The 27,756-nt window shown below is 49.0% G+C and overlaps 1 protein-coding gene across 1 annotated transcript; it reads right to left on the bottom strand.

The window, feature by feature from the left end:
- Window positions 1-490: 490 nt before the first annotated feature.
- Window positions 491-27,756, bottom strand: C1H3orf52 (chromosome 1 C3orf52 homolog). The gene is made up of 6 exons (XM_002917330.4): window positions 27,444-27,756; window positions 21,862-21,991; window positions 15,202-15,329; window positions 9,349-9,419; window positions 5,745-5,926; window positions 491-1,989 (listed from the first exon to the last, which is right to left on the bottom strand). Exons 1-6 carry the CDS (start codon window positions 27,582-27,584, stop codon window positions 1,985-1,987), a joined length of 657 nt encoding a protein of 218 aa, XP_002917376.4. The 5' UTR covers window positions 27,585-27,756; the 3' UTR covers window positions 491-1,984.

Genomic DNA, 27,756 nt, shown 5'->3' with positions numbered 1-27,756 from the left:
GTTGGTGAGACCTTAGTATGCAGCAGGCATTACACTTATCATGAAGATGTGTGATGACCAATAAATTCATCTCCTATAGCAGAACAGTGTATATGTGTCATTTTTTGCAGACACCCCAAAATACTTTATTCACAAAGTTGAGTTCTTCCCGCACCACTGAAGCCAGAGTCAAACCTATGGAAAGTCTTCTGTATGACTTGCAAGGGGTCAAGATAGTTGTGTCTTAGTGCTTTCCAAAGGAGAAGGGAAAAGCCCACGGTCCCGGCCCTTCCTTCCAGACCTGGCCCTTCAGACACCTGGACCTGCCAGGACAGCACCCTGGAAGGAAGCAGTGGGGAGAGAGGGCCCCTCCCGGCTCTCCCAGCCACAGAGGAGGACCTAGCCCACACCAGCCCAACCAGCTCAGTCTTACTCAGAAGGGGAAACTGCCCCCAGCAAATGAAAAATCAGTTCCAGCACCATTCACGGCAAGAAAATGCCAGCCCCCATCATGGCCCCGGAGACGCAACACCCGCGAAAGAATGTGACTGTGGCAATGTCCCCACAAACATAATTTATTGTGAACAGTTTTAAATCTTCCCCGTGAAATTTATTCCTTGCATTCTAAAAAGTACACACACACTACACTCTACATTTGACATGTAAAAAATAAAGAGGAAGAAAGGAAATGCACTTATTCGGCTAGTTTGAGGAACTGGCCTCAAAATGAGACACCAGGTTACATAAACGTATCCTCTAGTTAAATAAGAAAGCAAATTCACGTTACCCGGAGTCCTGGATCACAAAAAGGCCATGGCAAATCTGGCTCGAGACTCACACTGGGGCACATCACCAGGCACAGCAGCCGCTCATACTGATGTCCACCCACAGCCCATCTAACTGCGGCCCCGGGGCTAAGAAATGCTCGTGATAGGCCCACAACACTCTCTCTCGGAAACTTTCCAGCAAAACAATTTTCCCAACAAAACAACCCTCTGTCTCCTCATGCTAGGCAATTCTGCGTCCCCAGATGTCAGCGCTAGTCGCTGACATTCCACCCAGCCTGCTAATGAACTGGCATCAAGCCCCCAACAGTTTATTTCAAACAGAGAGTGGTTCTTCCTGTTTCGAACCCTCTTCGATAAGATACACAATCAATGGCTGAAGACACGGGGTTTTAGAGGAAGGCTAGCCGCACGGGCCAGCGTGCGTGGCTAGCAGCCTTAATGGTCCTCTCATGGAATCTGAGACACTGTTAAGTGCAAAGACCATCCCAAAAGACAGCAGCTGTGTTCAAAACTCAACACACACAGGGACCCACGTTTCCGAAGCGTGTTCAGGAGTCCCCGGAGCAAGGAGGAGATGCGCAACAAGAAGCACGCGTCCTCTCCGGTAGCTGCACGACCCGGTAACGCCGCGTGACACGCTGGGGCTGGTCTGCGAAGACAGGCCCCTGCAGCTCATGGGACTGGAGCCAGGACTTTGCCGCTTTGGTCCGGTAAAGTGCCCTCCCCGCAGTCTTGCGAAGAGGTTGATCAAGTACACGACGGCAGTGGGGGGGTGGGAGGAGGACTTCAGCGAGCAGTTGGCTCAGTTGCCCCTCGCCTCCAGCCTGCCCGCTCTTTCCACCAGCACAGGCTGACGGGATCCCGCCTGAAAGGTCACCTTTGCACGAAAGAGAAAGCGTGCACCTGTGGGTGGAGGCAACTGGTGCTCCAAGAATAGCAGGGGCCACCCACCTACCCCGTCCCCCTCGCTCCATCTGGCTTCCTGCCTTTGCCAAGACCAGACCCTGCGGGGGTAGCTCACAGGGGCTGTTCTGCTGGACACAGAGCCCAGACTTCATAAATGCAGAATCAGGAGAAGAAGGACCGTCTCCACCCCTTCGGGCATCGCCAGGCCTTCCATGGTAATTTGAAGGATCTTCTCTGGAAAACAAAGTGAATTCTCTCATCCCCAAACTCGGTGGAATGCTGCCTTCAGATACAGACTGACAGCCTCCCCTTCATTCTGAAAAGTGAACACAGACAAGCGGAAGTCACTACTTTTTAAAAATCATGATTATTTTAAAGATTGATGCTTTCATTTTACTTCATTGGGTTTGAATATAAACTCTGCTATAAAATTGAAATGCCTGTAGATTCCTTAAACAGAGGAAGTTTTCTTTTCAGTCAATACACACACACACATACACACCTCTGAACGCCTTTCAAAAAGCAAATAACACATAGTTCACTTGTTTTGGCATAATTCATGATAAATAACATTTAGATGAGGCCTGTTGGGTGCCGAGGACATTTAAATATTCAGTCCTTCATAATCTTACTACTAACCTCTAAATTTTCAGTTAAAATGTTACAGCAGCTCATGAGAAAGTCTGCTGAGGGAAAGGGTGAGGACCTGGCCCGACCGAGGAGGAGACGTCTGCGCGAGGACGTGGGGACACCACACAGACAGCCCATGCTCTACCACAGGGCCCCGGCGGCTGACATCATGGGCTGGGTCATTCTGTGTCGTAGAGAGCCGTCCTGTGCATTGTATGACATGCAAAGCAGCCCTGCTCTCCACCCACGAGAAGCTAGCATCTCACGTACACACCCAGTCTTGACAACTACAAATGTCTCCTGTCATCGCCCCATACCCGGGGGTGCGGTAGGGGCGCCAAGTCTCCCCCACTTGAGAATTAGTGCTCCTTAGCTAAACGTCCAAGTTTCCTGGGGGGGTCTGTAAACAACCCAGATGATTTTCGCTGGTACCAAGCAGTCCTTTCAAAGACAGAACGCACACACAGGCTCTGCCAGCGCCCGGTTCATTGGTTTACCCCAAAAATGTGCAAACAAGGGTCACTGTTCTCACCGCCTATGGGTTTTTCCTCTTTTTGCTCACATAAATCTTATCTGTGCCTTTGTTTCTCAGTCTACTAGCTGACTCCTTCCCATATGAGAAAACAGTACAAAATAACTAACTCAGGTCAAGACGTCTATAATAACTCGTATCTGTGAAACAGACTTCCCTCCTCATCCCCGGGCCCCCAAACATCCATAAGGTGAAGTAGCCCAAAAACAGGGGAAGGGGGAGGTGAGATCTATTAAAACAATTCCCTGAACCTCGAGGGCATGATGCTGCATGAAATCAGTCCGACAGAGAAAGACAATTGTTGCATGATCTCACGTGTGCAATCTAGAAAAAACAAACTCATAGGAAAAGAGACTGGACTGGTTGCAGGGCAGGGGGAGGGGGGACTGGGGGAAGGTGGTCAAAGGCACAAATTTCCAGTTATACAATAAATAAGTGCTGTGGATGTCATGTACAGCACGATGGCGGCAGGAACCACTGCTGTAGGGCGCGTCTGCAAGTTGCTAAGACAGTCAATCTTAAAAGTTCTCATTACGTGGAAAAGAGAATTTTTAAGTCATTGCTCCTTCGTTATCAACAGCAGCCAAACTATGGAGACAGTCCAAATGTATATAAGTATATACACAAACAATGGAATATTACTCAGCCATCAAAAAGAATGAAATCTTGTCATTTGTAATGATGTGGCTGGAGCTAGGGAGTATAATGGTAAGTGAAATATGTCAGTCAGAGAAAGATAAATACCATATGATCTCACTCATAGGCGGAATTTAAGAAAGAAAACAGATGAACATATGGGAAGGAGGGAAAAAAGGAGAGAGGGAAGCAAACCGTAAGAGACTCTTAATGATAGAGAACAAACTGAGTGTTGATGGAGGGGGTGGGTGGGGGATGGGCTAGGTGGGTGATGGGTCTTCAGGAGGGCACTTTTGATGGGCACTGGGTGTTGTATATAAAGGATGAATCACTGACTTCGACTCCTGAAACCAATACTGACTGGTTAACTACTAAAATTTGAAAAACAACAACAACAACAACAACAAAGTGCCTGTTCTTTTCAGAATTAGAACATGATCTCTGCAGGAAACCAGCTGCCCAGCTTACCACGAATTGCCCAGATGATCACAGGGGGTCATGGGAGGGGCGGTTTAACCCTCAGGCCCACAGTGCATGTGAACATGGAAAAGTGGCCTAAGAACACACGGGGTCTCACTGGGCCCCTCCCAGGGGCCTCTGCCTATCTCTGCCTGAGCTTGTCCCCTCCCTTGGCCTGCCTGCCTTTTCTGGGTCTCTCTTCTTCCTTCCTCACTTACTAATGGTCACTGTGTCCTCTTCCATTTGACTGATACTCACATTCCTGAAAATATCAAATGGCTCAAATGCTGCACATGCATGCTCTGGAAAGTGGACGTGGGGTCACAGAAGCACCCTCTTCCCCGCAACAGAAATGTCTCAGAGGAACAGTACAATCTCCTGCTTAGCTCCCAGCTGCAACCATGAGGCCCAATGCAGAGTCTGGCCCGGGGCAAACGTCTCCAAGGCTGTCTGCTCAAGGTCTGCTCAAGGTCTGCTCAAGCTCTCCCCAGGCTCACAGGCCACCTGCCCTTTGCCTTACTCTGCATGGCCTTCCCAACCCATAATTTTCTCAACTTTTTCTCACCGTCCTCCTCTACCTTCTTTGCCTACATTTGGAAAAAGCTGGTAACCAGCATAGTACAGAGGGGGCTTTCTTTTCTTTCTTCCTAAAATTCCTGTAGAGGGGGGGATAACCTCTTCACTCTCCACATGTATGCCCTCCGTCTGGCCCACAGACACAATTTATTCAGATGCTCCGTGAGGAAACCATTCAGTTCCAGCGAGCTAAGATCTGGCCTTCTGAACATCATCCTTTCTATTTATTTGGGAAAAAGAAAGCTTTCAGAACTCCTTCATATAAAACTCTTTGCCTTCTTAGACAAGGATCAGCCTACTTTCACTTCACTTCCCGTCATCACAGAGATGCGTCATTATAATAAACGCCCCTTCTCATACTATGTGGTAACGGGCGCTTTATCATCTCTCGGTTCTATCTTCTGACGCTAGGCCGGCTGGCACTGCGCCTGCCGCTAACCCGTCTGCTGAGCTGCCTTTTCCATTCATTCAGCTAGTACTCACTACTACGAGCGTGCGAAAGTACTTCTGGTGGATCGTGGGGGGTGGAATACCAGAGACGGCCGGCGTCGGGGGCGACCAGGAGCCCTGCCTCTCCCAGCGAGGGATCAGAGTGGGACGTGAGACCAGAGGCCCCGCCACAGTCCTCGTGCAGACGCAAGGGAGGCACCTCTCCAAGGCTTCTCACCAGGTTTGTGCAAAATCGTAAAAGTTCTCAGGTTCTGACAAGCAGGCTGTCTTCCAGGCCTATTAAATAACAGGCCAATTTGCTCACTGCACTCTTGGTTTCAAAAGCCGAAGAGTAAGTTTATCATACCTTTCTAAAGAAAGAGACGTCTCTGCCTTGTTCTGCCCCTCTATTAGTGTAATACACTCAGTGGCCTTCGACAGAAAAAGAGATCGGTTCCCCATGATGGGATCATCTGTCCACAATGTGGCTGTGTTATTCGTTCCAAATTCCACACTTACTTCTCTGGGGAAACCTCAGCCTTTCCGAGGAGCTTACGAATAATATTGTGAAGTGGGATCCGGGGCTTCGAATGTGGGCGAAGGACAACAAGGAGGCATTTAGCCGTCCTCATCTTTACAATTTAATTGTGCTTTCCCCGCTACCCGCGTCTGCTCGTGGAGGGCAGAGACCTGTACCCCGCACGGCGCGAACGTCAGCAGCGCGGAAGGCAGACCCCAGCTGGCTGCCCTCCGCCCGGCTCGCCTGCCGACGCCGCCACCCCTCTGCCCTCCTGCTGCCCCCCACTTACCGTACAGCCAGAGGGACGCTGGGTCCCGTCCCACAGCCTCACAGCCAGACACTCCCTGCTCGTGCAGATGCTGTAGTAACACGCCCCGCACCAACTCCTCACTCATCATGTACCTCATAAAACCGTCGTCTTCTGAAGGAACCCCGAACCGCAGCTCGTAGGCTATGGTGGCATTTTCACCGCTGAAAGGCACAGAGACAGCAACCTGTGTCAACGGAATCCCACTGCAACTCAGGAAATGAACGTTAGTGGGACCATATCTGTAGTTCCTCATGTTCTTCCAGGACAAAACCGAAAAGGGCACACTGGTCTAGAAGTACCCTCTTCCATGGTTTCGTCACAAAGCGCTGAGGTGACCCTAACCTCTTCCTTCCACCTAAAACCCATCCTCTAGGAGTCCACTGGGAGAGGCCACTGAAGGGGGAATCATGACCCAGCTATTGTCAAGGAAGATCCAAGGCTGGCCCACCTTTGGCCCCAAGGCCAGCCTTTTACCCCCTGGGGACAGGGAAGCCATGTTCTCCTCCTGTATTCCCTGCTCCACGTTCCCACACTCCATCCACCCTCACCCTGCCCGGACAAGTGACCATCAGAGCTCTGGGGTTTAACAAGTTCATACCTTAACCCATACGGTGTTTAAGGTAGGACGCAGAGCTCCCTGTCACCCGCTGGTTGCAGAACTCCTGAACTCCCACAGACTGCCCTGGTTTGTCTCTAGAGAGAGAAACTTGTTCTGTCCCATTTCCACCTCCCGAGGCTCCCAGCTTTGCAACTCTCACTAAAGGGACCTAAGGAAAAGGAGTTTTTATCTTCCCAGAACATATTTTTCCGTTTCCAAAATAAAAATAATCATAGGGCTAGCTTCAGTTAATTAGTAGCTTATACTGCTCGTTAAATGCTTGCTCAACATTTAGGTGTTTCAAAGTAATCCTGTTACTTTGGTTCGAGAAGGCCCAGATTAAGAGCCAGCAATAAAATAATTAAGAGGCGGCCACATCTGAGACTCCCCTTGTAGCAGTTTTTTTACCAACTGGACACACTCCCAAGGAGCCAGAAGCAGACCGCTGTCCCTGCTAAGGACAGGGAACGAGCTCCCTCTTGTGGCCAGAGGTCACATAGGCCCGTATTCTTGCACTAGTGTGGCCGTTGATGAACTCTGCAACAGCCAGCCGAGACTTGTGCCAAACCCTGCGTTTAAATGAACAATATACCATCAAGACTCTGGAGAAACTCTCGTGTTATGAATGCTGCTACAGGCAGGCTGGAAAATGCACGTTCACACTCTTAGCCGGCGACACAAGTTTGCAGGTGTCCTTATTTGTTCCCTGGGCTCCACCTTCCAATTATGGCTATCCATGGTCAACGTGTAGACGCTCAGCCACCCTGCGCTGCCACAGGTGGGCAAGGACTCAGGCTGGCTTATGGAAATGACCAGAGGCTGACTTCCAGAAGACAGGCCAGAAGGTGAAAGAGAGGTTGCCCTGCCTCGGTCCCGCTAGCCCAACCTAGTCCCACCGTGTCCGATCACCCACCAGGGGAGTTTACATTACAGCTAGATTTTGAGGGGGCAAGGAGGGATTCCCAGGAAAACAGAGAACCCTGCAGGCTTTGCCTCGGCTGCCCAGCATTACAGTGGGCCAGAAGCTGATAAACCAACGGGCATTTTCACAGGTTCCTGTAAGGGTATGGCCGGGGCAGGACCGAGGTCAGTATCCCCTGGGGACACAAACCCGGTGGCCAGGGGTCTGGCTGCCTCCTGCCCGTTAGCGGTAGCACATTTTAGGGGGCAACTGCTTGTTCCTCAACTCAACATTGTTAAAACTCTGCCTGCACCTCTTAACATGAAACAAAAATGCTTCCTGTACAAGCTCCTCTATCCCAAATCCTAAAACCCTTGGATTTCTTTCAAATATCGTAAAAAACAAATTCTCTAACATTAAGTCCTCAGATTTCTAGCCAAGTTTGATTCAACTTTCTTTTTTTTTTTTTAAAGATTTTATTTATTTATGTGACAGAGAGACAGCCAGTGAGAGAGGGAACACAAGCAGGGGGAGAGGGAGAGGAAGAAGCAGGCTCCCAGTGGAGGAGCCCGATGTGGGACTTGATCCCAGAATGCCAGGATCATGCCCTGAGGCGAAGGCAGACGCTTAACGACTGCGCTACTCAGGCGTCCCTTGACTCAACTTTGATGTTTTTTTTCCCCCAATGCCAACCCCAACCCATTATGCAATCCCACCTTCTCTAGACCCATAATATGGGGCTGGATCCTTGGAAAGACCCTTCCGGTTGAATGTCTTTCCTTTCTCAGCTCTGTCTTGAAATTGCAAGTTGGGGCAAGTACATGGAGGAAAATGTGTTGGGCTTTTCTACTGGCATTTTAATACCAGGAATTTGTGATTAGAATGAGCAATGTCAGAGATGTCACCATAAGGTAACACAGACGGTGGGGGGTCCATAAAGAAGGAGGAAGAGTGTCGTTGCCAAGGCAACCCCACCAGGGCAGGCGGTTTCAGACTCCAGGTCCCTTTTGTTCCCATCTCACGATGCTACCACCTGCTTTGCAGGCTTCTCTCCAAGGTGTATGAAGATTACGGTCTGGGAAATGTATAGTTTCAGAGGGGGGATTTCAACACAATACTATCTGTGACGGTCACAGTCCAGAGGTATCTTAGGAATAGTAGATAATATAGCTTTGTCATGTAAATCTTCTCCTAACAATATAAAAAGACAATTAAATGACCCTTCTACACACATACCCTTTTCATCTAAGTCCTGTAGACAGAAACAAAATATTTAAGATTAAGAGATGTAAAAAGAAAAACATATGTGTATGTATAAGCTATACATGTTTAGTATATGAAGAATATGTGGTAAATACATGTATAGAAGAAATCACACCAAACCACTGATGGCAGTCCATTCAGTAGAAGGGAATGAAATGTACTATGTGTATGGAATTGACTGGAACGTGCAAAATCCAAGGTAGTAGGCTGGGGTGGAAGGGAGAAGGTAAACTTTTCCTGTATGACATGTCTTTATATTTTTAATATTATACAAGGAGCATGAACTCCTTCATTAATTATGTTCCTCAAAAGCAAAAGCTAGTATATGGATTATATCATTTATAGCACATCACTACCTGAGATCTGGTTTTTTCTTTTTAAGTAGGCTCTATGCCCAGTGCAGAGCCCAATGTGGGGCTCGAATTCATGACCCTGAGATCAAGATGATCGAGACCTGAGCTGAGATGAAGAGTCAGACGCCTAACTGACAGAGCCACCCAGCGCCTCTGAGATCTACTTCTAGTCCTACCCCTAGCTTATTTGAGGATATGTGTTACAAAGGAATGGTTTACCAGGACTGGCTTTTCCTCTCCGCCGTGTGACCTCGTTGAGGCATATAATTAATCTGGCCTTCACGTTGCTCCTCTGGAAGATCAGGGAGTTGAGCTAGTGGGTGTCCAAAGACCCTTCCAAAGCCAACAGTCTGTGATTCTATCATCGGTTCCCTTTGTGCTTTGAGACTCAAAGGTCCTTCTAGATAAATGGTGATGGGTGTCGCTTCCCAGAGAAAGAGGCCAACACAGAAGGCTCCACATTCTTACCTGAAGTCCGTCATTTCCACTGAAGTAAAATAACGACTCAGCGACGGGGACGAAGTGTACACGTATGTGAGCTGAAACGAACAGGAACCAGTCAAACAGGCACACGCACTACAGACGGATCGTACTGCGTACCACCCGACAAAGCAAAGCTCCTGGTAGACAGAGAGTCTCGGCTCGCTCGGAATTCACTTATCCAGAGGCTGTGCATCGAGAAATAGGAAGATGTGGGCCTCGCTCCCCACCCAAAACTCAAGGCTCATTTAAAAAAACCTCATTTGTAAGGAGCAGGTGGCCAGGCTGGGATTTTCAACATCTCTCCCATGTCGTGCGGACACCTGTGGCCTTCACAGCGAGCGTGGTCAGCAGCCAGAGCCCACACGGACCCCGAGGACCCTGGGAAGGAGACGACACTGAAGCGGCTGGGAAGGCGGCAGAACAGGCCACTCAGGACCCATCATGCCACCGGACAAGGGCTTACTGTCTCCTTTCTTCAGAGCTTCGTTGTAAGGAGACACGGCCATGGAAGCCCCTGGTACAGCACTTTCCCAGCGGGGCTGGTCTCTGATTGCGGAGTTCTTACTTTATGCATCGAAGACTGCACTCACACACCAAAATGACACCTGTATGCCCACCACCAGGTTTCACACCTACACCTTCTACGGTAGTTAGTTCAGCCCTTCACTCGAAGAAGCGAAACAAAGCCGAAGCTACTCCTACACACTCTTTTTCCTATTTTTTCTCCCTCTCGCCCTCGACACTAACCATTGTCCTGAAGTTGGCATGTAACCTTTTCACGCAGGTTTTTATAATTACTTCCTTGTGTAATCATAACAATTCATGGTTTGTTCTTTTATTCAAATAAAAGGTGCCATATTCTACGTGGTCTTCTGAGACTTGCTTGTTTTTCACCCAAAATTACATTCGGTATTTACCCATCATGGTACATAGAGATGGAGGTCATTCGGGCTGACTCCTAACTCCCGCAGAGATCCCATGAAATGATCACACCAACTTGTCCGTTCCCCTATGCTGGTGATGTGCAGCGTTCGCAATTTTCTCTTATCACAAACTCCACCCAAGTAATCTTCCTGGAACATTTCTGTGCCTCTCTTCTGGGACGTGTAAAAGTTTCCCTTGAGTATGCGCAGAAACACGGAGTTGCTGGGTCCAAGGGTGGGTGCGTCTCCAGCCCACCTAAATCTTGCCGAATTGCTCTCCATCTCAGCACTTCCAGTGTTCCACTTCCCACAGCCTTGCTGGCACTTGGTGTTACCAGACTTTTAAAAATTATTGCCAATCTAAGGGGTATAAAATTGTTTTACACTGTTTCAATCTGCATTATTACTAGTGGTAATAGATTGAGACAGGTAAAAGATTGAGTATCTTCTCAGGTGTGTTTATGAACTCCTGTGAGATTTTTCACCTTTGATTTGCCTCTTGGTTTCCTGTTTTTCTCATGGGTTGTCTATTTCTTGGCTGTATCTGTATCTTCTGTATCTGAAGGATTTGTGGATATTCTGGACACTAGCTGCTTTTATGTTATCAATATCTTATTGTCATTGTCATTGATTGGCCTTCTCGTCTTGTTTCAGAGATGGGAATCCTAGCCTAGCAGGACTTGAGGACAGGTAGCTGAAGGTACATACATTGCACTTTTGTGAAGTTGGCATTTGAAGGTTAAATGCCTTGGTCTTTGGCAGACAGGTTCTAGCATCAGTCGGGAGGACTGCCCTGGGATCTGGCGACACTCTCTACCATGGACCCAGCTCTGGGGCTGGAGTGAGCCCACGGTCAGGCGCACTCCTGCCCAGCCTGAAGTCAGCCTTGACGTTTTCCTGGAAGGTTCAGTGGCATCCGACAGCACCCTGAGGTGAGCGGCCCAGCTGTACCCATTACAGCTCAGTGCCCACTCACCTCACCCAGCAGCACGCAGCAGACACACCCCAAAGAGGAGTGTCCTGAGGGGAGCTCTGCCCATTCTGTCTCCCACCCAATTCTGAACAGAATCTCAAGGAGCCTCCATTTCACAATATGCTCCCACTTAATTCACCTGGTGACCATTCAATCCCTTCCAAGAGGAGCAGAGGGGATCAGAGCATCCACAATGTGTACGCCTCCAATCTTGTATTTTTGCTGTGATCTTTATAAGAACCTGACATAAGAGGCATTACCACCCCTTCCCTTCTTACTAATAAAGAAAACAGCATGCAGAAAGGGTACAAAACCTGCCCAAGGTCACTCTGCTCATAAGGAGCCAGTCCCAGGGGTTATAGACACTAAAACCCACTTCATTTACATTTGAGGATAAACCAAGAAAGAAAGTGCCCTGAATATCAAAGAGGAAAGAAGCATAAAGTGATAAGAACTTTGGGAAAAAAATGACTGAGTCATCTTATAGTTTTTGAGCCCTTGAGAAAAGAATGCGGCCAGCAGGCCCATGCAGGAATGAGAAAGTGGCTGTCACAGGGCTGCTCCCAACGACAGGGAGGAGGAGGAGGATGCTATGGATGGGGTTTTATTTTTCCAAGCACTTCCTTACATACACACATAGACACACACACACATTCACACAGATGCACACACATACACACACATGCACACACACACATTCGCCCACATACATACGCGCACATATACACACACATACACAGTACATACATGCACACACCCATTCACACACATGCACACACATACACACATACACATTCGCCCACATACATACGCGCACATATACATACACATACACAGTACATACGTGCACACACCCATTCACACACATGCACACACATACACACATGCACACATACACATTCACCCGCATACATATGCGCACATATATACACACATACACAGTACATACGTGCACACACCCATTCACACACATGCACATACACACACATACACACATGCACACATACATATTCACACGCATACATATGCGCACATATATATACACATACACAGTATGTACATACATACATCCATGCACCCACATGCACGAACACACACACACACGTTCACACACATACAAGTGCACACACATATACGTACACACACACACACACATAAATAAATGTGTTATGTCAGGGGTGATCTCCTTCCAACCTTCTCTGTTCCCGCTCTCCTCTCCTTCCTTTTTAATCCCTGGGGCCTACTATTATTTTGCACATAGTCGTCTCTCAGAAAAAAATTTAAGCCAAAATTTTACGTTAAGAGCTGGAATAGTAGGGCGCCTGGGTGGCACAGTCGTTAAGCGTCTGCCTTCGGCTCAGGGCATGATCCCAGCGTTCTGGGATCGAGCCCCACATCAGGCTCCTCTGCTGGGAGCCTGCTTCTTCCTCTCCCAGTCCCCCTGATTGTGTTCCCTCTCTCGCTGGCTGTCTCTCTCTGTCAAATAAATTTTAAAAATCTTTAAAAAAAAAAAAGCTGGAATGGTGTACCAGATCACTGTTAGTGCCCACTCTGATTCTTTTTGGTGACACGGTCCCCTGCTGTCATTGGGACATGTTCACATACCTGGGAGCAGTTGACCACACTACTATGGGCCCAACGAAGTGAAGTGGGGGCTCCTCACCCCTAGCTCTGGAATCCCACGCTGTGCCTCTCAGGCTGGGAGCTCACTGAGCTAGGCGCCCGGGCAGCTGACTACTGGAGTTGGGCAGAGTCGCTAATTCAAGACCAGGGAGGTATCTTCCCCGTGTTAGCAGACGTGCCATTTTAATTCTGGCATCAAGCACTCAGGGCCAGGGTAACACAGGGTGCAGCTCACCGGCCGGCTTAAGCAGAGCAAGGGCCCCGGCGGGAAGAGAAGAAAATTCTGGCAGTGGGATAAGGGAGGGCCTAGGAAACCTGTTTTAGAAAAGCAAAACAATAAAACAAAAACAAGGACATGGTGTTCCACTATCCACTCCCATTTACCTTCTATATCCGGAAACTTCTAGAAGTTGGCCTGAGTGAATGAAAGAAAGGGGCTCTTGACCTGATAGTAAGACTAGTAACTCTAAGTTCTCACTTTTGTTCCTGAACAGATTTGACTGGAACACCAGGGGGCAGTAGTTTTTTCACCTCGCTGTGCCTTTCATCATCTGTAAACCAGATCATTCTAAAAAAAAAAAAGTTTTACAGAGTTCTTTATATGCATCTCATATGCACCTGTGGGTATACAGGGAGAGCATAGTGATTTCCATTTATCAGAGAAGGAAGCAGCTCGAACAGGCCTGTGGACTTGCCCCAGGGATCATGCCAGTCCCGGCTCCTTCCCCACTACACAGCATGAGCTAAAAATACCCCCAGATCTGCTCCTGTCTGGCTCTATGCAAGCGATACAGCTCTAAGATGAATGATTAACACCCACGACCCTTCGACAGACAGAATTCGGTCTGTAACACGTGACATGTGTGGTTGCTGACTCATCTCATTTCTGCTCAGCAAACGCAAAACCCCTTGCAGAAAAAAACAATCACGAGGAAAAAGGCAAGAGGCCACTCACTCAGCAACTTGCTCTGGAAGCAGGTGAAAGAAAAAGAGGAAAGGGGGCTTGCAGATAAGATTTAAACAAGGAAAAGAATGAGGAAGAGAAGCCCAGATAATCACCCCAGAGCACAAACCCCTGTGACCAAAGGCACAATCAAATACATGCACTTGGGTGCCCAGAAGCTAACGCTGGGGTGACCGAGAGAGAATCACCTCCTGTGGAAGCTCTCCTAGGGGTCAGATGGAAGTCAGATGAAGTGCTTCCCACCATGCCACCCGTCAGCCACAGAGAAGGGCGTAACGGATGGCAGGCTGGTCTCGCTTAGACTCTTACTAAATACTTTTCTGGGTCTGGCTGTGAACCCAACCAGCCCTCATGGCGAGGCTGCATGCCCTCATCTTGCACAAAGGACATTCTCCTGCATTTCCTGCTCCACCAATGAAGCCACCACCCACCTCCTCGGCCACCCAACCAGGAGCCTGGAGTCGTATTCTCCCTCATCCCCACATCCAACCAGCCATAAAGTCCCGCTGAGTGAGACGACCTCTTAAATCTCTCTTACATCTCCTTATCTACCAACACCGCCCCCCCATGCCCGCCGCAGCCCTGCCATGCCCTGGGTCAAGGCCCGCTCGTCTATCACCGGGACGACTGCAGTTCCTTCTAACTAAGCCCTCAGCCTCCAGTTTTTCTCCACCACCACCCAGAAGGGCTAACTCAAAAAACTGACCATGTCAACAAGCAGAGGAAAATGTTTCAGTGCCTTACCAAAGAGGAGGAAAACCTTCACGCCTCACCCCTGCAAGTCCCAACGGCACGGTACACAAGAGGCAGCAGGACACTGCGGGGCAGATCCCCTAGTATTATCGAGAACACTCCTATCTCATATTTCAAGACTCATCCTGAGTATCACCTCCTGCAAGAGGCCCTCCAAGCTTCCACCTACACCTCAGGTATTTAGATGACCCTCCTTGTGCTTGCAAAATATTCTCTACACATCTCCCCGATAGAACATAGCATACTGTTCTAGAACTCTCTATTTAACTGCTTCCTCTCCTGGCACTGACACAAGGGCCCCGACTCTGTGGCCCAGCACTCAGCATGCTGTCTAGCATGTCCTGGACACGACAGTTTGAACCAAATGTAAGACCGCAGTGAGGAGACAAGCACTGTCCTCCAGGACGCATTTCGTTGGAGGGCAGGGCTCCTCCCTCAGGCTTTGCCCCATAGAAAATCCACTTCTAAGCCTCAGTTTCTGCCAAAATCCAGACAAAGAATCCAAGCCTGAAGCTACTTTCGTGATAGCTCTATGCCAACCCCTCGAAGAACCCCCCGTCTCATGTTAAGAACTCTGCAAACGATTCTGAAGATATAATCACCCTTTCCGTGAGCAGGTGAGGCAGTTCCTTCTCCGTAATGCACTCCTCTGGAACCTTCAGCATGACCAAGAAGGTTTTGTTTGACGACAACTCAAGTATTTCATTTGCATCTTCATCGATGTAAGTTACTAAAGGGGGGCGATAAAAAGTAAAAGTAAAGTAAACACATGCTTAAAAAAATAATTTGTTCCCCTGGCTGCTATAAAAGGAGCATCCAGCGAGGAGTAAGCCCAGACACAGCAAGCAAATACAAGCAGAAATGCTTTGTCTTCTTGGCCAGACCAGATGAGACAGGGGCTGGCCTCCATTATGATAAAAATTGTTTGTTTTACACCGTAAGAGCTCCCAGACTCCACTGAACACAAACTAGGGGAAAAGCCAGTGGAAGGGAGTGGGAAGAACGTGAATTTCTTGGTTGAACAGAACCCGCGGCTTTAGCTGTGTCCACAGGTGTCGAGGCGGGTGCTGGGCAGGGTCTGGGGGGTGAACAATGGGTGATGGGGGCCAGGGACTGGGAGCAAGGAACTTCAGTGAATCACCTCCATTCCAGGCTGTCAGAGACCCTGATGAGGAAGGGACATCATAGACCAAAACAGAGTGGGGACGAGACATGAGCCCGTGGGCCATGTCCTGACATCTCCCAGGAAGACAGAAGATGGGCAGGAAGCCGCCACTCTGTAGTCTGTCCCACAGGAAAGAAATGTGGACACACTTTTTTTTTTCCCACACACTCTGTTTATAGAAGGGAAACCAAACTGCACTCAGAGCCCCAGGGCCCGAGGGCCTTGCATTCCTGGCACAGTGAGTTGTGTGTGGCTGCTGGTGCTCTAATGACGGTGAGCTAATTGATTTTTAAGCAGTTAAAGCCAAAGGAAAAACACACAAGGTCGGGAGCCAGGAGCTAAAAGCTGGCACTCATGGTACCAACTCTGCTCCCCTGGATCCCGGCGGCCTCCCCGCTGGGCCGGCACAGGAACCACCTCTCTGGCCCTGAGAAAGGCGTGGGTGGCGGAACCAGGTGCTCACCTTGCCGTAGACTTGACTCTCAGATCTCATGCTTCAGACATAAGCAGCCTCTTTGGCCGGACTTTGCAAAGGCCCTTAGTGTATGATGGGAAGGCAGGAGAAAAGAAGTAAGAATCCTGATACTTAGTCCCTGGGAGGCATGAGGAGCAAGGGAACTTGAGGAACCCAGTTCCCAGAGCCTGAGATGACTGGCTCAAAGCTGGCCCCCGGCTGGCCTCCACGAACCTAGATCTGGGAAGGGTTCCCACCTCGCCTTCCCAGTTGGTACCTGCTGTTGGTAGAAACAATGTGGCTTATGCTGAGCACCTTGCCTTCTGGGGATCTGGAATTTTATCATGTGCCAGGCAGCGGCCGCCCAGGGGACCAACCCCAGTAAAACCCTAGGCACTGAGCCTCTGACGAGCTTCCCCGGGAGACAACACTTCCACGTGTTGTTACATCTCATTGCTGAGGCAGTTAAATGTGTCCTCAAGTTTGTGCCTGGTTTCCCCTGGATTTTGCTTTGTATCATTTTGCTATGATAAAGCACAAGTGATGTGATTTGACATGGGGTCTGGGAGAAACAGTCAAGAAAGAATTCTTGATAGGTTTTCGGTGCAAAAAGAGTGGTTTTATTAAAGCACAGGGGCAGTACCCACGGGCAGAAAAAGCTGTACTGGGATTGTGACGAGCAATTGATTACATACTTTTAAGCTGGGAGGGACAGAGACAAAGGAAGTTTCCAAAAGGATTTTCATATGTTAAAGAGGTCTTACGGGATCCTGGACGATCCTGGACGCATAGCTATTGTCAAGTTTAGGTGGGTTTTTTCCTCTAGAACGGCATTACTTAAAGACCGAGCTCCTGCAGGAATGTCCTACTCTGCCTGAGTCAAGTGGTTGTCAACAGGCTGCAAGTTTTAAGGAATTTAATTGTATCTACGTCTCCTTTTGCCTTTGCTCCCCACATCAAGAATCATCTCTATGACTATATGCTGAGTCCCATGACCTCTCCCAGCAAACTGCAGGATCTAGGAGTGACTCTGAGGACCCCAAACGCAGAGAATTATCCCCGCACCCTTATTTGTTGTAAGTCATGACATTACTTTGTCCGATAATGAAGTTATGTCTTCATAGCTGAAAACTTGCCAAGTATAGGAAATTGTTGCAAAACAAGGGAAAAAATGCTAATAACCCTTTAATCAACAAGTTTTCCTTCACATTTTATGTTATATATTTTAAGTCATGGGGCGCCTGGGTGGCTCAGTCGATTAAGTGTCTGCTTTCTGCTCAGGTCATGACCCCAGGGTCCTGGAACTAATGGGTTAGGAGTGAGCAGGAGGCAAGATCCAAATGCAGACCTCTGTTTCTAGAAGTCTGCCAGTGAAAAAAAGAGAAAGAGAAAGAAATTCCTAAAATGAAGTAGCAAGATTCTGATGGAAGAAAGTTTTGAAGGACCGACATTGCCAGCACATTTGAAGAGGCCCCAGCTGAGAAGAGCCTGAGGATGCTTAGCGAGACGGTGGACAGATCTGAAGGTCCACAGGTCAGGAGAAGCTGGGGAGGATCCTCTGGGGAGCACAGGTGAAGAGGGTGGTCCTGGGAAGGTAGAGAAACATAGGAGATTGGAGGGAAAGAGAAACAGGGGAAAAGGGAAAGAAATTTCAAGGAACAGGGCCTATCGATTTGCTACTAAGTTCCTGCCCCCAAGGACCTTGCTAGTTTATAAACTTGCTAATGCTGTTCGCCGAGGATTTTCCCATGAGTCACCCTACACCAGGGAGCACTGCCTTGTGCAACCTGTCCGCCTGCCAACACGCTGTGACAGCATAAACTGTGGCTCTTACACCCAATGCAAAGACAAAACAATCCATTCAACACACGGCACTTCTGAAGTGCCTACATCTCAGCACGATAGTGTTCCTACCCAAGGAAACACCTGTTTGGAAAGAGAATAAAGAAGTCAGGCAGAAATCCATAATGCTGGGGAATAATATCACATAGGGGTCCCTAGAATGCTAAATCTGATCACCTTTAAATTGTATCTCTAAGTATCCACCTACTTGTCACAGTTTGGCTTTTATAATATTTAAAATTCTTTGCCTACTCCAACAAGAATTTCAAAAGTAGGGTGTTACTCAAGTCTCTCCCTCCTTGGCTGGGGCAACTCGGTGAAAAAAGCAGAACCCCTGCAGATGCTTAACTGATCTTCTAAATTATCCAGAAAGAAGATGACTTTGAGAGAGAGAGTGGGGAAGGTTTTTTTCCCCTTTTACCATTTATTTACATCAAGGACTTTATACTTCTTTAGGGAGAAGAAGAGAATCCGTCATTACCTTTTCCCTGAAGAACTGAGACAAAACCAAGCCTCCAGACACAACAGGATTCCCTGGGCTCTGCTCCCAAATTGGCCGCTTTAAAAAGATTTCATTGTCTACCACACGCATCTCCTGCACAGTGTATGCAGCCCCAGCTCAATGCCTTAAGCTGAGCCATGATCCTGAAGTTGCCATCATTTCAATGGCATGTCAAGGGCAAAGTGGCAGGAGACACCCCCCCGCCCCAGATGCAGGCAATCAAGGGTGTACAGTCTGTAGAAAATTAACAATAATAAAAATAGACCTTGGTTGATGGTAGTTCTTAACAATGTCAGTGCCAAGATATACCTCTGCACCGAACACCTCACCCTGGGTACCCCATTGCCCCCTCCTCAACTCGTTACCCCCTCTATGCCGGGACCTATTCGTTGTCCACAGCTGTGTGCTCTCCGGCTCCAGTTATTCACATCTCTGCCTCTGAGCCTCAGTCTGCAGGCCACAGGGCCCGGGGACAGGAGACCAAATGACAAAGGTAGCTCCTGAGGGACCTCACTTCTTAACGAAGCCAGCAATACGGGCAGCCCTGGACTCCGCCAGCACTGTGCTTTTCCGGACAGCAGTGCTTTCCCCACAGTGCTCAGAGGTTCTGTGACTTCGATTCCAATCACGGGGCTCGGCAACGAGGCAACGGCCGATTACTGCCTACGCTCATCCCGGAAGTACCTACAGAGCTGCTCCAGGGGAGGCTGGAACGGTCAAGGAGGGGAGCGCTGTCCCTGACACTGTCACCCACGGCATTTCCTCCGTCCCACACCACCTACCATGACTCTCCCCAAAGGCCCAAACCCCTGAGGGCTGAGGTGTCAAGTGAAGTACAAGTATTTGTCTGATTAAAAAGAATGTGAAAGCGTGCCAATCTCTTCACAGCATTAACATCTGGAAATACAATATTATAACCACATTGAAAATGAAGACTGCACTACAAGTGTTGTAAAGTTCTTCCCTCAATACTATCTGATGAACTCCCATGTCCCTCGAGACACGATGGAAGGAAAGGGAATCCCTTGCTCTGCAGATTGCTGTTGGGGAGTTGAAGAGGTAGGATGATTTCTGAGAATGGAAGACAGCTCTTGGGTCTTGTGCTTTAGAACCCCAACTATCCCCTGCTGCATCATCCTCTGGTATAGGCCCCAGGGCCAACAGACAGATTAGCCAATGTGCAGGACAGCACCACCTAATCCGGACGGGACAAGGTCGCATGGCTCAACTTCGGTTTCGACATCCACGTGTGGGAGTTGATGGGAAGAGGGGGCATGAAGGCTCACACCAAAAGTCTTGTCCTCAGCAGGCCGGAGGAGGTGTAGCACTTCTTATCAACTTCTCCCTACCTCGAAACCAGCCTGTGGCCTCTAAGGACCACCATCCCACCTCAACAATGCCCTAAGTAATTAAGCAAACATGGCGCCTGCCTGAGAAACACATGCTGGAGGCTGGCATATGCCATCAAATTTCCCTATTCCTTTAGAGACTTTCACACCTTGAGACAGGAGAGGAAGAGGCTGGGAGAAGGAACAGGAGATGAAGGGCAAATGTAGTTCCTGAAGAAAATTCCCAGGACCCCTTCTGGAGAGATTCGGGGGCTCCTCATCCAAGATTGGGTTTATTAAGAAGAATCTGATTCAATCCAAATCCTTACAGAGATCAGATCACCCTCAAGAGTATCCCAACTCCAGAAAAGCACCCGCTGCCCCTGCAATCACCCCCACTAACAGATAAAAACAATATTCTTCTTTCTTGTTTTAAAACTGAAATGACTGCCCACTGGAGGATTCTATATTTATGCATCATGAAAACCTTAATATCTATAATCATAAAAAATCAGCAACTACCTCAAAAGCTTTAAAATGGTATGGAAGACTACATCATGCAGTCATTTTTAAAAAGTGTTCACAAATAATTGTGAATTGGCAAAATGGTCTCAACATAGCTTTGAAAATCCTAAAGGTAGGCCCCAAGATGATTAAAAAAAACAATCTGATCAGGCCATGTGGGTGGCTCAGTCAGTTAAGCATCTGACTCTTGATTTCAGCTCAGGTCATGATCTCAGGTGGTGAGATGGAGCACCATGAAGGGCTCCATGCCTGGCTCAGTGGATTAAGTGTCTACCTTTGGCTTAAGTGTCTACCTTTGGCTCAGGTCATGATCCCAGGGTCCTGGGATCAAGTTCCGCATTGGGATCCCTCCTCAGCAGAGAGCCTGCTGCTCTCTCTCTCTCTCTGGCAAATAAATAAATAGAATTTTTTTTTTAAATTAGGATTCTCTCTCTACCTCTCCCACTGCTCCACTGCCCACCCCACCGTGGCTCAAGCTCTCTTTCTCTATCTCTAAAAAAAAATGAAAAATAAGTTAAATAATAAAAAACAATCTGATCTCAAATTAATTTCAAAATGCAAGTAAGAAAAAGAAGAAAATACAGTGAAATATTAATGGGTTTTATGGGTAATTGAACATGTATTATTTTCCTATTAATAATAAATAATAAATAAAGGGAGACTGGGTGGCTCAGTGGGTTAAGCGTCTGCCTTCAGCTCAGGTCATGATCCCAGGGTCCTGGAATCAAGCTCTGCATCAGGCTCCCTGCTCCACGGGGAGCCTGCTTCTCCCTCTCCCTCTGCTGCTCCCTCTGTTTGTGCTCCTTCTCTCTCTCTCTCTTTCTCTCAAATGAATAAAATCTCTAAAATTTTTTTAATTTTAAAAAATAAATAAATAAAATAATATATGTAAAGTATATAGTTAGCGCCGTGTAAGTTTTTGTTTTGTAAACATACAACACAAATATAATAAAGTTATTTCTAAAATAAGTTTAAAGTAATGACAGCATATAGATACATGGTTCTATAACGTTTTTACGATGTTTTCCAATGGGCTATTCATTACTTATCATTATAATTATGTACTGGGTATATCAGTTGAAGTACAATAATTATTTTATGAAACAAATGATAAGAAAAAAATTTCAAATAAGCAGGTGTAGAGATACAACAAAATATAAATTAGTGTTTAAGTAAGCTAAAGCTTAAGGAGTCATCAAGATCCAGTGGGCAGAGGTTAAAGTAAAACACTGGTCTCCATACTTCTTTCAGAGCTTATTAAACGAACAGAAAATGAAATAAAACAAACAAAGAACCTTGGATAGCTACCACCCAACAATCCCAAGCCAGTTTTAAATTCATATTATAGCTAATGAACTAGCAATGAGCACATCTTCCATATCAATGTAAGTCATAGACAAGTAAGTTCGTAAAATGCACCAGCTTAGTCCTGTTCAAATCTCTTACCTCCAATAAGACATAAGCTTACGATGATGATTACAACCAGACCTAGGAAAACCGAGGCGATGACCATCCACAGCTTGCACTTTCCAACCAATTTCTTATTACAGGAGCTCCAAGGGTTCTCTTTGTTCGCCTGGAAAGCAGAGGGACACTGTGAGGCAGTCGCTGGTTTCAAGAAGCACTTCTGAATGGCCAGGGATATAGAAATGAAGGCAGCAGGACCCTGCCCTCTCTGGGCTACACTCGGAGGAGTCAGGTTTACAAAGAAGCAGAATGGAACCTCACACAGAGGTGAGGGAGGGGCGCCTGGGTGGCTCAGGCCCTTGGCTCAGGTCATGGTCTCAGGGTCCTGGGATGGAGCCCAGGGAGTCTGGCTCCCTGATCAGCGGGGAGTGTACTTCTCCCTCGCCCTCCGCCCCTCCCCCTGCTCGTTCTCTCTCTTTCTCTCTCTTTCTATCCCCTATAAATAAATAAAATCTTTTTTTTTTAAGTGAGGGAGAAAATACCCTGGGGGTTCTGAGGTGGGGGGGGGAGCAGGACTTTGAAGGATGGACAGGGAAAGGCATTCCCAACCCAGGACAGAGCATCCTCAATGCTGATTCAGAGCGGAGCTGGCCGGCAGGACCCTCGACCCGCAATGTGGGCTCCAGGGGCCAGCCCCGAGAGTTCAGAGAGACAGTGAAAGGCTGGAGCGCCCTCCAGAGGGTTTTCGGTGCCGCCAGAGCAGTCTGGACTTCATCTGGTGCTGGGGGCCTAGCAAAGGTTTCGGAGCACACGAGCTGAGCTGAAGTTGAAGAGGAAAAGGACGTGGGGCTCCGAGAGGGCCCGGCGAGGGCAAGCTCAGCGGCTCCGCCGAGCCCCGTACCACGGCATCGGGGCCTGGGAAGGGACGTGAAAGGAAGCGTGGGAGCGACTCCAGGAAGGAGGCCCCGCGGGTGTAGGGAGGCCACAACCGCCATGCTTGATCGAGCCAACACCATTTCGTGTGAGTCTAAGGGCCCCGCAGGAGCAGGTCTCCAAGACGCAGCCCGAGCGCAGGGCAGGACGCGCTGTGGTCGCGGCAAAGCCGGCCCCTCTCGTCCCCTGCCCCTCCCGCGCGTCACGGTGCAGGGCTCCGGGTCACGAGCGTGCCCGGCTGCCGTGGGGGGCCTCCACGCGGGCCACCCCCGCCTCCACCAGCGTCCGCGACTCTTCTCTTGCTGCCCACTGGGCCGCTGGGGAATCCCCACACAGACAGCACGGCCTCCGACGGGGGAAAGGGGTTCCCTATCGCCATTCCCGTCCACACCTGAAGGCGGTGGCGGCCTCGTTCAGCAAGCTGCTGAAGCTCACCAGCCCCGGCCCTCACCTGTCAAGCCGTAAACCTGGCTCCCAGGGCCGCTGGAAAGACGAGACATCGCGGACACGAAGCCCCCGCGCCACACGAACGGTAGGAACTCCACCCACGGGAGCCATCACTGCCGTGCTCCCCAGTCCCGCAGAGCAGTGGCAGGCACTCCTGGGCTCCTGAGCCAACACCTGGTTGACTTCCTCCCCCTCGTGGCTGTGGTGAGGGCCACCAGACGAGGAAGTCGTTCACTTCAGGACCACCGTTCAGCATCGCTCAGTGACAAGTTCCCAAGCCTGGCTGCACGTGGGCAGAGGGGGAATTTCAACCGCACACACCTAGGCCCCACCTGGGCACAGCGGACCAGACTGTAGAGGAGGGACCAAACTGGGGGGTAGGCCCCAGCCTGTCATTTTTTAAAATCTATTCATTTGAGGGAGAGAGAGAGCATGAGCTGGGGCAGCGGCAGGGAGCAGGGGCAGAGGGAGAAGCAGACTCGACGTGGGGCTCCATCTCAGGACCCTAAAATCATGACCTGAGCTGAAGGCAGACGCCTAACCGACTGAGCCACCCAGGCGCCCCCACCCCCCACCCCAGTCTGTAATTTTGAGCCTCCCAGAGTGAATCAGTTGCTTTATCAGGATTGAGACTTCTGTTCTGAAGCCTTGTCACTCTTCAGGAGCCAGGTCAGATCCCTCCTTTTGGGGAGGCCTCCCTGCCAAGTCGCCCATGGAGAGATCCCCCAGAACATGAGCTGTCCACACAGCTCATTTGTCCCTGCTTTGTCTGGTTTCATGTTCAAAGATAAACAGATACCAGCCTATCTTCCAAGGTAAACTGAAACCAGATAAAAGGAGCGGTGGTTCTTAAACTTCCTCATTCTTACATCTCACGTTTGTGCCTCATTCAGGTATAAGGCTCTTAATACACTGTAGAAGGTTCTAGAATTTTTAAAAAGGTCATTTGACATTCTAGAGCCCCTGAATATACTTCATACTGGCTCTTTTGGTCGGGTGTGAGGGGAGCAATAAAGGGAACACCTGGACAGAAGAAAATGCTCTTGAGGTAGGTGTGTTTCCGGAGTCCAAGGACAGAGCCACCTCTCACCCCACCCGAAGACTAAAAACTGCTTCACAGCCACCAAAGCCAAGAGCCCGATAAGGCACATGGGAAGTCCCAGGACAAGGAATCTTCAACCTTCCAGGGAACAGAAACATATCTTCCTACTTACAGAGGTCCTGCGAACAAAATGGCCTCATGCCGCTTTCAGTCCTTCTACAAGAAGCAGCCAGGACCACAAGATTAGTACAAAATGAAAGGGGCTGGAGTCTCAAATGAACCGCAAAATGAGAGTCAGTGGACCTCTTTGGCCTCTTGTGCCTTCACTTATGATTTCCCTTAGAAATAATACACCAGGACCCTGGTGCTATGAAGAGACCATTACTCTGACTTCCTAGGGATAGTCACCTCGCAAGGGCACAGCCCTCGCCTGTAGGAAATGCCTCTTCCTGTCCAGCCCAAAGCTGCCAACCTACAGCCTGGCCCCTTCACTGCCTGCCATCAGCCCTGGGGGAGAGACACTAGCCTTTGCAAAATTAATCTTCACAGACTTGAAGTCATTGGGAAGTAGTCCATCAGCTTACTCCCAACCCAAGAATAAATTACAGTGCTTCTCGGCTCTTTGCACATTAGAATCAACCAAGAAATTTGTACTTTTTTAGAAGTTCCCCCAGGAGATTCCACTGTGCCCTGAGGGTGAAGAGCCTCTGATACGGCAGGTGTGTGCCACCTGCTGAAACTCCCCTAAAAACCGGGTCACAAAGACACACTGCCTCCTTCACTAGCATCTTCTTTCTCTCATGCCCAAATACTAGGTCACAAGGAGAAGCCACAGGCAGGTTTTTCTACAGGGTGCTTTCCAGTGATTTTTGCAAACCGCATCTTACATTCTATGATTGCGTCATATGGCGGGAGAATTTTTGTAGCTTTCCTCTGAACAGGCCCCCAGACAGTCATATCCGTCTTCAGATAGGGATCCAAATACATGACCTAAGGCCCTGCAACAATGGCAGGACTCTCTCTCTCTTAGATGCAAAAAGCTTTTCTTCTCTTTGGCTCTATTAAGAGCGGATATTATATACATTTGGAAAAATTTTCTTAGCAGGTAAGAAAATCTGTACTTTGTAATCTCATTGTGGGATTTAATCCACTTATCCACCCACAGAAAATCCGGTTGATTCTTGTCCTAAATTCTGAACAATGCATAGCAATAGGGCTAATTTCCCTCAAGCTCCAAGCCCAGAACAAGCAAAGGAAAGAAATTCTTTCCACTGCCTTTGTAGACTCTTCCAGATCAGGCCTTCCAACTAGGAAGTAACCCATTAGAAGGGATATCTTCTTCCCAACAGTCCCAAACTGAGTGTGGAGCCTGCTTGAGATTCTCCCTCTCCCTCTCCCTCTGCCCCTCCCCCTATTTGTGGGTGCACATGTTCTCTCAATAAATAAATAGATAAATAAATAAATAAATCCTTTAAAAAAATTAAATACACTTCAACTTATTCTATGTAACCAAAGAGAACGACTAACACATTAGATGAGGATTTTTTTCTCTTTTTAAATGTTTCCTGTTCAAATATTTGAAAACCCTCCAAGTGCTCACATACCCTTCACCTTCACGCCATTCTGTTACTCCCCATAGCTTTTCCTATTTGGCGATCTACAAAACTAATTCACAAGGAGGTCTAGGCTATCAGTGCACAGCTGGCAGACGAGGCAGTAATTAGAACACGAAGGAGCCATCTCTCCTGGGTCGGTACTACACAATTATACTGATGGCCTACATGCGTGTGGCATGTTCTTCTACTCATCTGTTTTCAGCAAGGCATCCCAGGCCTCCTAGAGAAGCCGGGTTAACCACACCACATGACCAGTTGACTGCTGGGAACATAAAGACCTTAGTACCTTGCCGCAGGGCACACCTTTTAGTGTTGAAACTCTCACCAAAACACCTATCTCTGAATTGAGTCCCAGGAGTCCTTGGTATGTCCTGGGTCTACCTGACATGAAGCAAGTACTCCTGAATCCATTCCTAGACCCTGCCTTGGAGGACTGACATAGCAAGCCCACCGCTGTGGCCAATGCACAGGAAACAGACCATCTTCCTCCAACCTTCATTATTCTGTGGTGGTCATATTTCTCTCAAACATAAAGTCCCAAATCACTCTTCAGGGTACCTATACGTCCTTAGAAGAGCAGACTTTACAGCGTTTCCAGGAATCGATGCAGAGGCAAAAGCAATGCTTTCCCCTTTTTGATGTCCTTGCTTATCCCTGAAATCAGCAGGTTCAAGAGTCAAAGGGAGGGGAGTGGAGAAATGGGACCTAGAAAGATCAGGTTGGAGCCATATATATGGGGAGCTCCAAGCACCCTGTAAACCTCAAGCCAGTCTTAAGGGTTAATCAGAAGGTAGATGGCTGTGAATTCAAAGTCTCTGCTGTTTTACAAGCATTTGATGAGAATGAATAATGTTCCCATCACTGCCAGGGCTGGATCAGAAAAGAGCTCAGCCTAAACCCCACCATGGCTTCCTTTAGAGATTGAGAGGAGGGAAAGCAAATGAGGCATAGTCTAGTTCTTTCGGACAAAAACTGAAATTACTTCCCATCAACTGAGCAGACAAATTCACTCGCCTCTCCCGGTCTCTTTTAAAACCTACCAAATCAAATGGCCAGATCAGTAAAGGACAGACAGTGTGTGTCTGGGGGTGTGAAGCATGACAGGGGATGGATGGGCAGTGGGTAAGTGTTGGGAGGGTGGAGGGTGGGTGGAAATGGCAAGGCAGTAAAGCTAAGGCAAGGTGATTCTGAAGAGAGAAGACTCCACCTATCACTCTAGTTCTTTCTCCCTGCTTGAAAAGGAAAATACTTAATTGAAAGTTACAGGACTTTTTAAAACCACCTCTAACCCTGGGAATTCTCTCTGAAGAGAAGAGCCACACACCTCCACGGCACGGTTCCTCAAGTTCCGTGGGGGTCAGAGGGATCGGAGGGGTCGCAGGGGCTCTGTCGGGCTCAGGCGGGAGCGCGCTCCGGTGTCCGCTCCATTCTGAAGATTCCACGGCGCACCAGCGCTCCGCGTCTGCGACGCCAGGAGAGTTGGCTGGAACCCCGCAACTTTGAGGGTGCCAGGCCCGGGTCCTGGCCGGCAGCCCGGCTCAGAGTGCGCTCGGACACCGCCCGCAGCGCCAAGCAGGCCTTACCTGGGCGGGGAGGGGCTCCTCCTCGACCGAAAGAGGGATAACCTGGACGGTTCCATTGAAAGGCTTCTGCTCCTCGGGCTGCCCCCCGAGCGTCAAGAGCTCCAGGTCTTCCCCCGGCGATGGGGATCTGCCCTCTTCCATGGACGGGCGAAGGAGCGCTGAGCGGCCCGCGGGAAGCAGGGCGCACACACGCAAGGGTTGCAGAGTCCAGAGCGGCCTCCCGACGGGCTTGCACTCCGCCCCCCGCGGGCGCGGCGGGGCCGACCTCGGGCGGCGGGCGGGGCGGGGCGGCGCTGGGGAGGCGCCCCAGGCC

The sequence above is a fragment of the Ailuropoda melanoleuca genome, chromosome 1 (assembly GCF_002007445.2).
Source record: "Ailuropoda melanoleuca isolate Jingjing chromosome 1, ASM200744v2, whole genome shotgun sequence".
NCBI classification, from domain to species: Eukaryota; Metazoa; Chordata; class Mammalia; order Carnivora; family Ursidae; genus Ailuropoda; species Ailuropoda melanoleuca.
Note: the sequence above shows the minus strand (reverse complement) of the source record. Positions and strands in the feature narration are given on the sequence as shown.